This window comes from Sapajus apella, unplaced genomic scaffold (genome assembly GCF_009761245.1).
Source record: "Sapajus apella isolate SASKATOON/1434 unplaced genomic scaffold, GSC_monkey_1.0 scaffold184, whole genome shotgun sequence".
Lineage (NCBI taxonomy): Eukaryota > Metazoa > Chordata > Mammalia > Primates > Cebidae > Sapajus > Sapajus apella.
In genome coordinates, this window is record NW_022437124.1 from 516,383 (window position 1) to 532,133 (window position 15,751).

The 15,751-nt window shown below is 38.7% G+C and overlaps 1 protein-coding gene across 4 annotated transcripts in view; it reads left to right on the top strand.

Moving 5' to 3' along the window:
* Window positions 1–401: 401 nt before the first annotated feature.
* Window positions 402–15,751, top strand: part of SLC17A3 (solute carrier family 17 member 3) — a 36,560-nt gene continuing 21,210 nt past the window's right edge. Inside the window, exons 1-3 of one of the 4 annotated variants that reach the window (XM_032268626.1) lie at window positions 3,239–3,374; window positions 3,667–3,731; window positions 12,049–12,172. In XM_032268626.1, the coding sequence (XP_032124517.1) occupies window positions 12,082–12,172 (91 nt within the window). In that variant the 5' untranslated portion in view covers window positions 3,239–3,374; window positions 3,667–3,731; window positions 12,049–12,081. Of the gene's footprint in view, window positions 495–3,238; window positions 3,375–3,666; window positions 3,732–12,048; window positions 12,173–15,751 lie in introns of those variants that run through there. The other 3 variants (XM_032268628.1, XM_032268625.1, XM_032268629.1) reach the window with 3 other exon arrangements.

Below are 15,751 nucleotides of genomic sequence, written 5' to 3' on the forward strand. Positions count from 1 at the left end.
TTCATTTTGCTGCATGATTTATTCCTAATTTTTTTCAATCATCTCCAAGTGAGACTCAACAAAGTAATATACATTTGCTCCAAGTTCTAGGTAGTAAGTGAAGTTATCTTGATATGAATTCAGCATGGTATAATTATATAACTTGTGCTGGCTAAAGAATGCAACACTTAAAAAAATAAAAAATAAAAAGAATGCAACACTTTCTCACTTGAGAGTTATGACATCCTTTATGCTCTACAGATATCAACTTCATGTTTTTTACTATTCTATCCGAAAACACACAACACCTCAGCCCAAAAGCACTCCTGATTTTCTTTTGTGTATTCTCCTAAAGATTGTATTTGTCACACTTGTTCTTTTTTCTTTGCCATAGCCATTATCCTCAATATATGATTTTGCAGTTTTAGCTGTGCATTCCTGATACTATAGTTGCTGAAAGAAATGGTATTGAAACTGGAAAGTAGAGTAGAAAGCAGACATGTCTAAGGAAAAAAGTAAGATGTGCTTTCAGTATGACAATCTAAGACGTAAGTGAATGCATTGTGTAGATAACAAAAAATGCACCATTTTGCTCAGTGGACAAAAGGCAAAATAATAGAGATGCTGTGTTCCAATAGTGTTCCAGATGGACTGCACAGCCCATGACCAGCTGATGTCAGACTGATAACTAGAGTAACCAAACTGACCCCATTGGTCATAGAGACGGTATGGTACAACAGGAGTCTGATTATAAAAGGATTTACCAGAACCATGAAGATGTAAGGTTCTGAGCAGATATAACATCACATGTAGGTTCACTGTTTAGACCAGAGTGTGCATGAAAAACCAGCCAAGCTCCAGAGAATGACCACTGCCATTTAGTCAAGTCTTCTATTTTAAGACTTAGGCTTATTCGGTGTTTTTGCTTGACAGCTACCCCTGAGTCATCAGAATCCCTACTGGACGTTGTGAGCTTTGAGGGAGGGTGTGAATCTGAAAGACGCTTCCTCTGCCTAGCCCATCCTGGGCTTTCTGTAGGTAGGAAGACTAGAGACAGCTTTCCTATGACCACAGTAGGATTGTGCCCTGGAGTTCTCTGACATATAACCCAGAATCAGAGCCTGCATCCTGCTGAGTTGTCATGTGACTGATTATTAACAACATTGTTCATAGCCTTATGAAAACAAGTCTGAAAATAACGTTGTTTTTTTTTTTTTTTTTTTTTTTTGCTTGTTGTTTTGATTGAGAGAGAGTCTTGCTGTGTCATCCAGGCTGGAGTGTAGTGGCATGATCATAGCTCACTGTAACCTTGAACTCCTGGGCTCAAGGGATCCTCATCAGCCTCCTGAGTAATTAGGACTACAAATGCATGCCACCATCTCCAGCTAATTTAAAAAAAAAAAAAAAATTTGTAGAGAAGAGGTCTCACTTTGTTTCCCAAGCTTGTCTCAAATTCCTGGACTGAAGCAATCCTCTGGCCTTGGCCACCCAAACCACTGGGATTATAGGCGTGAAGCACCACGCCTGGCTAAGGATACTTGTTAAAGCAGAAATGTGTATCCTGCCTTCTCTGATGATTCCCATAGCTAAAACAAAGCAGTTTAAAAATCAATCTTATTCAAAAGGAAAATGTAAATTTTTTTTTAAAAGGTGGGTATTACAACCTAAGTCAAGGAAATATCTCAATTTATATTCAAGGGTTTAATCACAGAGGTGAAGAAAAGCTGGATTGTTATTCTTTCTACACAGAGACAACTTAGCATGTAAACAACTCATGAGCACTTTAAATAAAGTTAAACATTAAATTGCAAAACCAAGTAACATTTTCTGACTTGGATAATTCAGGGTCAGAAACATTTCCCGTGATACGTGAATCCTAAAGTTGATAATTATTTATCCCAGGGTCCAGAGTCCTTCAGAAATGACTCAGGGGAAAATCTTTTATATAGAAAGGTGAAATTGATACTACACCCACACCACAATGGACTTAAATTTCCCATACTTAAATTCTTAAAGTGCAGATAGAAGAAATCTGTTTTTTTCTTCTATTTTATAAAGAATATAAGAAAAGTTACCTGAAAGCATTGTAAGGATGACACGTAATAAATGCTCAGCAAATGGTAGCTCGGACTCCCCAGGACCCAGGCTCCTGCTTCTGAATTCTTGATCTGTGATATATCCTGCCAGACTCCCACTCTTCAGCCAGGGTGTTAAGAGGTTGTTTACTCACTCTCCTCTCACAATACAGATCAAATAGGTATAAAGAGTCAAACTGAGAATCTAAAGAAGATCTCCTGAGGGCCATAAGGTAAGTAAGAAAAGATTTATAGTCAAAGTAATGAATATGAGCTAAGGCCAGGAAAGTCGTGAGAGCACAGAACAAGGTTTAAATTTTCATGGTTGACTCTAATGCTCATATAAAGAAAGGAGTCTGGATTATGAACCCAGGGCATTCAGGGAGCTAGAAATAAACTACAGAAAGCTCGGAGTCTGAGGGCTTTGCCCCATCTATGAGACAAGGACAAGAAGAACTATATACAGGTTTGGAAAGCAGTGACAGTGTTGTTGACTTCATGGGTGTTAGCAAGAGTTAACCACAAGAAATAGAGAGAGTTTGGCCTTCACTGTGCACACACAGGTATACCAAAGTTATGTTACTTATTTTCCAAAGTGGTTATAGAATGACCCATAAATGCTACAAGGTAGCATGTGTGCAAATTTAGAAATAATACAAAGCATTATTATATATAGTTTGTGAATACTCATATAAATAATGGAGAAATAATATTATATTTATGTCAGGCTTGTTTTGTTTTTTTTTTTGATTTGATGAGGAAAGGACAAGGACCCAGGGAAAGAGAAAACAACAGATTGAATGAAGTTCAAGTTTATCCATAACATTACAATTTACATATTTCAAATAAAAACATTAACAAAATTTCAAAGAAGGGGAAAACAAAAATAGCAAAGAAAAAAACACAAAAAATACTGAACTCTTATATTTAATTATAATTTATCTGTTTTTAACCTTTTCAAAACAGACTAATGATATTAAACACACCACAAAGCAAAGCAAAATAACTACCTGCAAGTGTCAGCACCTTTGAGGTCCTGAGGAGACACTCACAAGGGTAAGGTGGAGAAGCTTACATCAGCCAAAAAGCAGAAAGAACTGCAGAGGGGGTTGGGCTGTATTTCTGAATGCTTCTTCAAAGGCTATTTGGCAAGAAGCCCTTCTCAGTCAATTCTGTGGTTCAATGACTTTTATTAATGATTAGCAATTTAAGCCCCTGATTGGCAAAGAATCCTCCACTCTCTGCTCCAAAAGGTCCAAGGGAGCAAGCTTGGAGGAAACGCTGGGTTCAACGTGAAGCCCTTCTGCAGACATTCAGTAGGTAAGTCACTTCTCTTGGTGTTGAGATGAAGACCTCCAAGACTCTTTTCTGCATAACAACTGACAATTTTTATATACCCCCAACCCAAAGTTTCCTCATATGATAAAAATATAAATGTAAAAATCCATATTAACAAGACCAACAAAAGTGAGGGAGAAGTGGCAGGAAGCTGAAGCTTTGTATCTGATCATCCATATGCTTTGAAACTAGTTAGTGGAGACAACAGCAGCTACGAAAGATAATTCCAAGAAACAGGCACTCTTATGAGGCATTTAAAAGCAAAATTTTGCAGGTGAAACTGGCTATGAACAAATATCATCTGTTTCATTTACCAACTGGGTGATCTGGAGGAAGAGGGTGAGTAATATCTCCATCTGGGATTGATGTAAACTGGCTGGTGCAGTAGTTTATAACAGTAGCTATAATAATTATTTCTATTATACCAAGGGCTAGGGTGGCTTTTGTCCAAGAAAGCACTGGGGAAATGCTGCATGAAAATCCTGTGAGTTGGTGTGAAATTTAACCAAACTGAAATAGTGAGGGATAGGAGAGGAAATGGAGAGATGAGGCAATGGGACAGTCACGAGTCAGCAGAAGATAGTAGGTAGTCTGAGGGCAGTGGGAAGGAGGGAATCGGGGGTCCTCAAGGTCAGAATGGAGAAGGTGCAACTTTTTGTGGCAGTTGCAACTTCACCGATGTGTGGGAGGATGCTATTAGTAGAACACTCCCTGCCTTTAAACTATCTCTACTGGAAGGTCCTTGTCCTTTCCTCACCAAACCAAACCAAGCAGAACAAAACAAGCCTGACATAAATATAAATGAGTCTTTCTGTCTCAGTGTGGTTCCCTATAAACACTGCTTTGGACAAGAAACTTCTCACAGTGCAATATATAGTTTCTGACCCAGATAACCAGCACAGTTTTCTAGTGGAAAATAAAGAGAGCTGTTTAAACAAAAGGGAGTTACGTGGAGTAAAGCCATGATGTAGAAAGGCCACCAGTCTGATTGGAAGGGCACATTTAAGAGAAGATAATGAGACTGCATTTCTTATGTTGTGCTACTTGAGCCTGTTCTTGGCTCACCCATGGGTGCCTTGGAATCTCCCTCTAGATTACTTCTCTTTCATCTACTCATAGCCCCAGGCTGTGGGAAGGGTCAGCAGGGCCTGAATCCAGTGTTTTAAGTCAGTGAAATGTTTTGAGGTTTCCATGGCAGTAGGCGTCTGTCATGGTGAGGTGGGTGGACAAGACCTTCTGGCAAGAGAAGATGTAACAACCTGGTTCATTTGGGGTGTCCAGGAGATAGATTTGTACAAGCTGTATGCAGATGATAGACTGTCATGTGAAGCCTTAGATAGCTTTGAAAAGTATTAATATTTTCAAAAGTCAGGAGACAAATGGGAAGATCAGCATGGAATCAGGGGACTCCTGTCTGTGGAAACTGGAGAGCATACTGATGAATAGAAGCAGTGGCAACACAAATGTAGGGCTGAATATGAAGGATGTCCATCTTAGCAAGAGTACCTACGCTTTGCAGAAGAAGTCGTATCATTGCAAAGGAAATCAGCGGGAAGTGAAGTCTGGCTCATGTTTCAGGGTTTTCATGCCTGGCTCATGTTTCTGGGTTTCATGTATATGTAGTATACATATGACATATCTATTTCTACATGTACATGTAAGTTTGCGTGTGGGGATATAGATATGTAGTGTGTATACAAACACACACGCATACACACACACTTAGATGAACACAGTGTGATAAATTTCTTAAGTTCAGGGAGTCCATAAAACAACAAATTAAGCCCTAATTTGTAGCCTTTGCCTTTTCTTTGGCCGGTGGTGGGGGGTGTTAAAGCTCCTATCATGGCCAATTCCAAGGTACCACCATGACATTACTGAATTTAGAGTTGGGGAGAGATATGCAATAACACATCTTTATACAGTATTCCCACCATATAGATACAAGAGATGTAAAAAGCCTCAAGAGCAGAGCTTACAGTAAAATGTCATGAAATAATTAAGTGATAAAGTAAAAATATGTGTTAGCTTTTAAAAATATAACTAGCTGAACTCTAAATTCATATCATTTAATAGTTAACAGCAGTGTTCAACAACTAGTTTGAAAAATGTCTAAAAACATTAATAATGAGCTCTTTTAACCCCAAGTGAGTTGTTTCCAGTACATCATTGCCCTACTGTGCAGTATTCTTTCTGAGAATAGTTTTAATTCTCTAGCTTAATTCAGGTTATTCCATGCCTTCATCTATTTAAAAAATGTTCCCCTTTGATACAACTTAATATAACTGGAGATGTCTGTTTGGTTGTCTCATTTCTCTTTTCAGGATCTTTATTTAACTGTAGAAAACAAAAAGCCAACCATTCTTCCCATCAAGCAGCTATTTAATTTCTTGGATTGAGACAACAGTCAGATGTCACATAGCCCCATCCAACTTATCTAAGGAAGAGGAAACTAAGAACCTATTCCAACATCAATAAATAGTTCAGAGAACTCAGTGTCTTAAGCCACCATTCTTGGCTGCTAACATGGAGTATATTCAAACATGTGGGCATCATTTCTGAACATCATGCTATGTGTCAGTTGAAAGCAAGTTTACAAACACAACAACCTGTTACTAAAATAAGAGGCTATAAATTTAACCAAACAGATCCTGTTTATGACAGAAATACGGTTCATTTCAGGGAGTCATCAGTCTATGTTGCAGGGGCCTCAGCTGACTATCGTTTTCTCACTAAGCACTTCTTCCTGGCCAGTGGTTGATGGTGCAGCACCCAGCCTTTCTGTCATTAACCAAGCTCAAGAATGCACAGGCTGATGTGCTATGAAGAAGCCATAGATCTGGGCATCTCCCTCTGCCACTTAATTCAGGATAATTTTGGGGTGGCTTCAGAATGGAAACCTGACATTTTAAAATGCTCCAGTCTAAGCAGAGCCCCATGATAGGGGTGTTAAAGTCTCAACGCCATAGAGTCACATTACATTGACATCATAAAGGAGCAGGGGAGTGAGAATAAACATCATTCAAAGGAGAAAAATTGTTAATGGAAACATCGAATTCCTGTGTAGCATTGCCATGTTGCACAAAACAGTGCAGGTTGACCCATCTTTGTCATTTGGTAAAATATCTCCTAGACAATCTTTGAGTAAAGAATCATGGCAATTTCCCTAGAAACAGAGACTTATTTTTGAAATGTCCCGGCCACACCATGGAATTAGAATACCCAATGCCAAGACTTGACGAGACATTAATACCACATTTATCATATGATCTAGATATTTCACTTCTAAGTATTTAAGAGAAATGAAAGCAGACATCTATACAAAGACCTGTACATAAGTGTTCACAGCAGCTTTATTTCTAATGGCGAAAATCTGTGACAATGCAATTTTTAATTAAAAATAAATGGATAAATTGTGATATAGTCATGGAATGGAATATTATTTAGTAATAAGCAGGAATGAACTATTGATATGTACAACAACAGGGATGAATTTCAAAATAATTATACTGAGTGAAGTAAACCAGGAGAAAAATGAGTTCCTACTTTATGATTCCTGATATGATTTGGCTGTGTCCCCACCCAGATCTCATCTTGAATTGTGGTCCCCATAATCCCCAAGTGTCAAACGTGGGGCCAGGTGGAAATAATTGAATCATTGGGGCAGTTTCCCCGATACTGTTCTCATGGTAATGAAGTCTCATGAAATCTGATGGTTTTATAAATGGGAGTTCCCCTGCACAAGCTCTCTTGCCTGCTACCATGTAAGATATATCTTTGCTCCTTCTTTTTGCCATGTGTGTGAGGCCCCCCCAGCCATGTGAAACTGTGGATCCATTAAATCCCTTTTTCTTTATAAATTACCCAGTCTTGGGTATGTCCTTATTAGAAGCATGAGAACAGACTAATACAGTAGCGTAAATTGGTTCCAGTAGAGTGGAGTGCTGCTCTAAAGATAACTGAAAATGTGGAAGCAACTTTGAAACTGGGTAACAGGCAGAGGATGGAACAGATTGGAGGGCTCAGAAGAATATAGAAAAATGTGGGAAAGTTTGGAACTTCCTAGAGACTTGTTGAATGGCATTTGACCAAAATGCTGACAGTGATATGGACAATAAAGTTCAGGCTGATGTGGTTTCTGTGCTTTCAGATGGAGATGAGAAACTTATTGCAACTGGAGCACAGGTGACTCTTGCTCTGCTTTAGCAAAGAGATGTGGCTTTTTGGCTGTGCTGTAGAGATATGTGGACCTTTGAACTTGAGAGGGATGATTTAGGGTATCTGGTGGAAGAAGGTTCAAAGCAGCAAAGCATTCATAAGGAAGCAGATCATAATAGTTTGGAAAATTTGCAACCTGACAATACAATAGGAAAGAAAAACTCATTTTCTGGGAAGAAATTCAAGCCTGCTGCAGAAATTTGTATAAGCAGCAAGGAGATGAATGTTAATGACTAAGACAATGGGGAAAAATACGTCCAGGGCATGTCAAGAGACCTTTGTGACAGCCCCTTCAATCACAGGAACAGAGGCCTAGGAGGAGAAAATGATTTCCTGGGCCTTGGCCCAGGGACCCCCTGCTGTGTGCAGCCTAGGGACGTGGTGCCCTGAGTCCCAGCCACTCCAGACAGCTCAGGCCGTGGCTTCCGAGGATGCAAGCTGCAAGACTGGGCAGCTTCCACATGGTGTCAAGCCTGGTGGTGCAAAGAAGTCAAGAATTGAGGTTTGGAAACCTCCACCTAGACTTCAGAGGATGTATGGAAACGCCTGGATGTCCAGGCAGAGTTTTGCTTTAGGGATGGAGTCACGGAGAACCTCTTCTAGAGCAGTGTGGAAGGAAAATGTGGGATTGGAAGCCCCATTGGGGCACTGCCTGGTGGAGCTGTAAGAAGAGGGCCACAAACCTCCAGACCGCGGAATGGTTTATTTACTGACAGCTTGCACTGTGCACCTGGAAAAGCTGCAGATACTCAATGCCAGCCCATGAAAGCAGCCAGGAGGGAGATGTACGCTGCAAAGCCACAGAGGCACAGCTGCCCAAGGCCATGGGAACCCACCTCTGGCATCAGTGTGCCCTGGATATGAGACATGGAGTCAAAGGAGTTCACTTTGGAGCTTTAAGATTTGACTGCCCTGCTGTATTTTGGACTTGCATGGGGCTTGTAGCCCCTTCATTTTGGCAAATTTCTCCCATTTAGAACATGTATATTTACCCAATACCTGTACCCCCATTGTATCTGGGAAATAACTAACTGGCTTTTCATTTTACACATTCATAGGCAGAAGGGACTTGCCTTGTTTCAGATGAGACTTTGGACTGTGGACTTTTGAGTGAATGCTAAAATGAATTAAGACTTTTGGAGACTGTTGGGAAGGCATGATTGGTTTTCAAATGTGAGGACATGAGATTTGGGAAGGGCCACGGGAAGAATGATATGGTTTGGTTGTGTCTCCACCCAAACCTCACCTTGAATTGTAGCTCCCATAATCCCCGAGTCTTATGGGAGGGACCCAACGGGAGGTGAATCATGGAGGTGGGTCTTTTCTGTGCTGTTCTCATAATAGTGAATAAGTCTCATGAAATCTGATAGTTTTATAAATGGGAGTTCCTCTGTACAAGCGCTCTTGCTTGATGCCATGTAAGGTGTATGTTTGCTTCTCCTCTGCATTATGCCGTGATTGTGAGGCCTCCCCAGCCATGTGAAACTGTGAGGCCATTAAGCCTCTTTTTCTTTATAAATTACCCAATCTCGGGTATGTCTTTTTTTAGCAGTATGAGAACAGATTCATACAATTCCATTTCTATAAAATTTCTAGAAAACATAAATTATATCAGAGAAAGTATATTATTGCTTGCCAGAGGTGGTGAGGCAGGATAAACGAGGGAAATACTAGGAGACTCTGCAGGAAGACATTACAAAAGAACACGAGGAAACCTTTGGGATCCACAGGGGACTGGTTCTAAGATGCCCTCAGATACCAAAATCCACAGATATTGAAGTCCCTGATATAAAGTGTCATATTTGCATATAACCTATATACATCCTCCAGATTTGCTTACCTGGTACAATGTAAATGCCAAGTAAATAGTTATTACACTGTTTTTTTTTTTTAGTATTATTTTTTATGATTGTATTGTTATTTTTATTTTTTTTCCCTCTGGATTTTTGATCCATGGTTGGTTGAATCTGCAGATGTGAACCTGAAGATACAGAGGGCCAATTGTATATTGTTCACTATTTTGATTGCATGAACCATCTCACAAGTATATACATCCTTCAAAACTTAGGAATTGTACACTTCAAATAAATGTGGTTCATTGTATGTCAGTTATATATCAATAATGCTATTTAAAGTTATTTTAAATGGCTAGACATAGGAGATATCCAAAGGCCACACTCTGAACCTGATCCCAAACCAAGTAGGATTATTTCAGCATTAAAAGAAAATATTAATCACATTTAAATTGAGCCATTTTAAAACCATGATCCCATAATGATTGTCTAAAAAGGAGACATTAATGTAAAAAGGTACTAATACAAGGAGGATGACATTACTAAGGATATTCTAAAAATAAATTTGAATATGTAGAGGAGAATAGAAGGATGTTCTGTGCTTTGTTTTAAAGTACACATGCCTATTTATAAAATTTATTTTCATAAAGAATGGATGGATTTGGGTTCTGGAGGTAGCGCAAGAAGTTGAGGAAAAGTAAGATCCAAGAAGAGAAAAGACCAACCACATATAGTAACCACACACTATTGTGAAGTGGCAAAGAGAAGCAACACTAATTGTTACAGCAGCCAGAGAGAGTTTAACTGCATGTCCTAACAAAGGGGCACACTGCACAGGATCAAGCCATCCTCTCTTGGTGAAACATACCTCTGAAAAATAAAATTTTTATTATAAAAACATATTTAAAAGTTATTCCTTAGTTTGCAACAATGATATCAGGCCAGTTCTGGTTAAGTACTAGTGTTTAGATTTTTTTTTTATTATTATACTTTAAGTTCTGGGGTACATGTACAGATCATACAGGATTGTTACATAGGTGTACACATGCCATGGTGGTTTGCTGCATCCATTGCTCTGTAACCTACATTAGGTATTTCTCCTAATGCTATCCCTCTCCAATCCCCTCACCCCCTTCTATCCCTCCCCTAATGCCCCCACCCGCCAACAGGGCCTGGTGTGTGATGTTCCCTTCCCCGTGTCCATGCGTTCTCATTGTTCAGCACTCACTTATGAGTGAGAACACGCAGTGTTTGGCTTTCTGTTCTCGTGTCAGTTTGCTGAGAATGATGGTTTCCAGCTTCATCCATGCCCCCGCAAAGGACATGAACTCATCCTTTTTTATGGCTGCATAGTATTCCGTGGTGTATATGTGCCACATTTTCTTTATCCAGTCTATCACTGATGGGCATTTGGGTTGGTTCCAAGTCTTTGCTATTGTAAACAATGCCACAATGAACATACGTGTGCATGTGTCTTTATAAGAGAATGAATTATAATCCTTTGGGTATACACCCAGTAATGAGATTGCTGGGTCAAATGGTATTTCTATTTCGAGATCCTTGAGGAATCACCACCTGGTCTTCCACAATGGTTGAACTAATTTACACTCCCACCAACAGTGTAAAAGTGTTCCTATTTCTCCATATCCTCTTCAGCATCTGTTGTCTCCAGGTTTTTTTTTTATGATCGCCATTCTAACTGGCGTGAGATGTGTTTAGATGTTTAAGAGGATTTAATTTACTAAGCCGAAAAGTTTGGTTTATTAGTGGTAGAAGCACTTATACATTTTGACACTTTTTCTTTAAGAGATCCATACATTTAATAATATGAGCATTAAACATAGCACAAATATTACAGCTCTACATATAGTAACACATAAAAATCTCCACTAAAGATCCTAGTATTGTAATGTAGTAATGGTTCTTTTTAGTTTTCTTATATGCAAAAAGGTTGCAACCTCCATGTTATTTCAAGAATTCTGTAGACACAATACCAACCAATGGACAATAATAATATGAGATTTGAATGTTATCTTCTCATTATGCAAATTTGGTTCCCAATTATGAGTGACACACATATCAGCAATACTCGCAGTGAGTCAAATGAGGAAGCAGTGTGGGAGTTGTCAAGGGCAGTAGAAGCCAGGTTCTCAGGTACAGGTAGAGGATTCCAGAGGAGCATAGCTCTGAGGTGACCCACTGTTGTGGTAGCTCCAGTGATGATGACAATCAACTGTGGGTATCTGTCAATGTTCTAGGCATGTGCAATCTGTTTAAGCCTACAGCAGCTTATTGATGAAGATGTTGTTATTAACAACAGATGAGGAAACTGAAACACACAAATGTGCTCCTAGTGCCACTTGGCACAGTAAATCATGAACCTGGATTTGAACTTGGGAATGCTTAACTCCAAAGCCAGTGCTCATAAGCTGGCACATTGAGAGCACTCTAGATCCTAATGAACAATTTCAAACCCTAGGTGCAGTATGCCTGTTGTGTTGAGCCAAGAGGGAATAATGAGCCTCCCTGTCCCCAACCAGACGGAATGGATCAGCTTTTGTTTTCTTGATACCCCTGTTTAAATATTTTAAAGGGGAGTCCTTTTCTCTCAACTGATGTGTGTGAACTATGTATTCCTCTGATAGGTGAAAACCATTCACCAATAGAGGAGAAACACAATGGCCACCAAGACAGAGTTGGGCCCCATAGCAAGGGAGAGGAAGTACGCCCAAGATAAGCAAGTGGATGAGGGACTCATACCCAGGAAAGGTAAATTCAACCTCAATTGCTTGGTTTTAGGGTTTTACAGTGAGTTCTTTTTGTCAACATATTACTATAAAAAATGAATTTGTAACTTTTAAGTTGTTTTAATTCTTTTTATAAATCCGGTAAAATTAACATATTTTACAAACATGAAGGAAATAAATATTACTAAAAAGTAGAGTTTTGTTTTTGACAGTTGCCTTTCAATCTTTATCTATATGCGTTTACATTCTTGATAATTGCTACTGAATTGTCTACACATAGTATTATGTGTCTTGCTTGTTATTGCATGTAATATTTTAAACATAATTGTATTGCTTAACTTAAAAAAGAAAAACTAATCACAGATACTTCAAAAAACAAGAAATAAAAAGATTTGAATAAGCTTAATTCAACTACTATAATTTAATGTTATTGCCTTTATTTCATATGCATATTTTGCATAGTTCTATACTTTATATATTGTGTTGTGTATTTTTTAACTTGACAGTATATACTTTTCCATATTGCTTTATAAGATTCACAAAGTGTGAATTTCTTTGTGAACCTTATAAAACAATATAGATTCTTAAAGGATACATATTATATTCCAACATATCCAATAGATTCCAACATATCCAGTAGATGAAGTATTATTTAGCTGAAAAATCTTCTTGTGGCTGGATATTTAATTTGTGAGGTTTTGTTTTGTTACTCGGTTATTATATCTATATATGGACTATATATGTTACTTGGTTATGAGATGTATATAAACTATGTATGTCAGTTATTATACAATCTATAAGTTGATAAGTGAACACTATTTAACATAACACTAGTCCACATTTGGAATTATTTCTTCAGAGTTTATCCCCAAGAAATGCAAATTGCAAGGTAAAGAGTTTACACATTTCATTTCCTTTGGCCACTACAGAGACCTCAGTTTTTAATCCAAAAATAGAATCACATGGAGGATTTTGAGCAGAAGAGGAGGTGATTTTATTTGTGGTATGATGAGAATACTCCAACTGCTGTATTGAAAACAGATTAAAAGCAAGGAACCAAAGCTAAAGGTTACTGCAGAAATTCAGGCAGGAGATATTGGTAGCCAAAACCACATGGAATCAGCTCCAAGCCAAAAAGTAACCGTGGCCCTTGTGAGAAGCTGTTGGATTCTACACACATTTTGAATATGAAGACAATGGTGCATTCCAGATCAAAAATTGCAAAGTGTTTGGAAGAATGAGATTTCCATCAATTGAATCGGGAAAGACTCTGGGCGGAAGTTTTGAGGTGGTAGAGCTCAAGAGCTTAGTTTCAGACCTATTCAGTTTGATGTGTTAATCAGTTGATTAATTGATTTTTAGTGGAACAAAAATAAATGTATCAATGGTGACTTAAATTTGACAAAATGCAGTATTATTGCATTATTATCTGTGCTTTCTTTTAATTTAAAACATGATATTGCTGCAATTTTATTTTCCATTTATGTCACCAATTATCTCAGCAGTACTAATTACATCATCTAGTTTTCTCCCATTAATTGCCACATCCTTTACACATTGCATGATTCTTTTGGATGTTTTTCCATTGTTCCTTAGATTTTTCTGAGTATTCTTATTCTTCAATACAATAATGTCTTATCTTTACTCTCACGATAAATTTTGTAATGCAAGCATTTTTCAATACTTACTCCCCGCCAAATTCTTGTATAGTCATCCAACTAGCCTTTATTATTTTTTGCCAACTGTATTCATTTTCTATTTCTGCATGCATATTACCATAAACATAGTAGCCTGAAACAACACACGTTTATTATCTTACAGTTTCTGTGGCTCAGAGCTCCAGGCACAGCTTGGCTTAACTGGTTCTACTTCTCTGGGTCTCACAAGGCTACAATTGGGTGGTTGATCAAGTTGTATTCTTTTATTAGTTTTTTATTTATTTATTTATTTTTGAGATGGAGCCTGCTCTTGTTGCCCAGGCTGGAGTGCAGTGGTGGGAATCTCAGCTCAGTGGAACCTCTACCTCCTGGGTTCAAGCGATTCTCCTGCCTTAGCCTCCCTAGTAGCTGGGGTTGCAGGCATGCATCGCCACGCCCAGCTAATTTTTTTGTGTTTTTAGTAGAGACGGGGTTTCACTGTGTTGGCCAGGCTGGTCTGAAACTCCTGACCTCAGGCAATCCACCCGCCTTGGCCTCCCAAAGTGTTAGGATTACAGGCGTGAGCCACGGCGCCCTGCCTCAGGTTGCAATGTTATCTGAAGGGTGGACTAGGGAAGAACCTACTTTCAGGCTTATTCGGGTTGTTAGAAAAATTCATTTTCTTATAGCTGTTTGACTGAGGGCTCTGGCTGTTGGCTGAAGGCCATTCTCAGGTCCTAGAGGATGTTCATGGTTCCTTATTATGTAAACCTCTCCAACTTTCTGCTTACTTCATTAAGCCCACATGAAGAGTGTTTATCTTTAGTCTGCTAAGATGGAGTCTTATATAACATCATGTAATCATGGGAGTGACATCTTGTCACCTTTGCCATATTCTGTTGGATACAAGCAAGTGAAATGTCCTGGCCCCATACAAGGAAAGGGAATTATATAAAGGTGAGAATACCATGATGTAGTAATCACTGGGGCCACGTTAAGGTCTGTCTGGCACATCAAGTTAAGAAACAAGCTTCCTGGATTCTGAGTACAGTAGTATTGAATTCATTAATATAACCTCTCAGGTTCAAAAATCTATGATTTCATGGTGTCAGTGACCTCTTCCAGTAGTTAAATAGAATACCCTTAGGTGCTTCTTAATTTACACTTTCTCACATGTATACAGACCCACACATTCTTGTATAGCTAGGAGTGACCACAAAAAATTGAACAGACAGCACATCACTGGCACCAATCTATTAGGGTAGGCATAACTGGTACAGTTCATTCAGAATGAACACAGGACACAAGTAACTTCTGAGGACAAAAATAGTCAACTGCAGGAAACACTTAATATCTAACAAGCACCAGGCTAAGCCTTTAAAATATACTCTCTAGTTAATCTTTCAGCACTTTTATGAGGCAAGTGTTCAACCTCCTCATTTGTAAGCCATTAGTCTGTTGGTTTTCTGATACCCTTTTTCGTAGCCTTTGGTACCTAGGATTCCAAAGGAACTTGGGAAAATCAGAGGCCACAAGAACTCACAAATTATTAGTCAATTCGATTGACAGAGGAAGTCACCAACAGTGCTAAATCAGATTTAAAAAAAAAAAAAAAAAAAACCTTACAAAGATATTATATCTGAGTTTATTCACTACAAAGACATGTACTTCTTCAATAGAAGATAGCATAGCCATAAGAGGAATCCTCCTTTGTTAATCTCAAGGAACCTCTTTATCCCACATCACAGAGCCACATAAACCCTACAGCTGAGTGCACTTGGGCTGTATTAATAGCAGAAGTATTCTCATGGAATCATCTTGGACAAAACAGAAGCCACCATATATATGTGGTACAGTGGTGAAAAGCACAGACACCTGAGCTACTTTGTGAGCTGGTCTCTGTGCCTGTGTTTCTTCATCCGTAAAATAGTAGTAATAGCTGCCTCATTGTGCGGATTTGACAG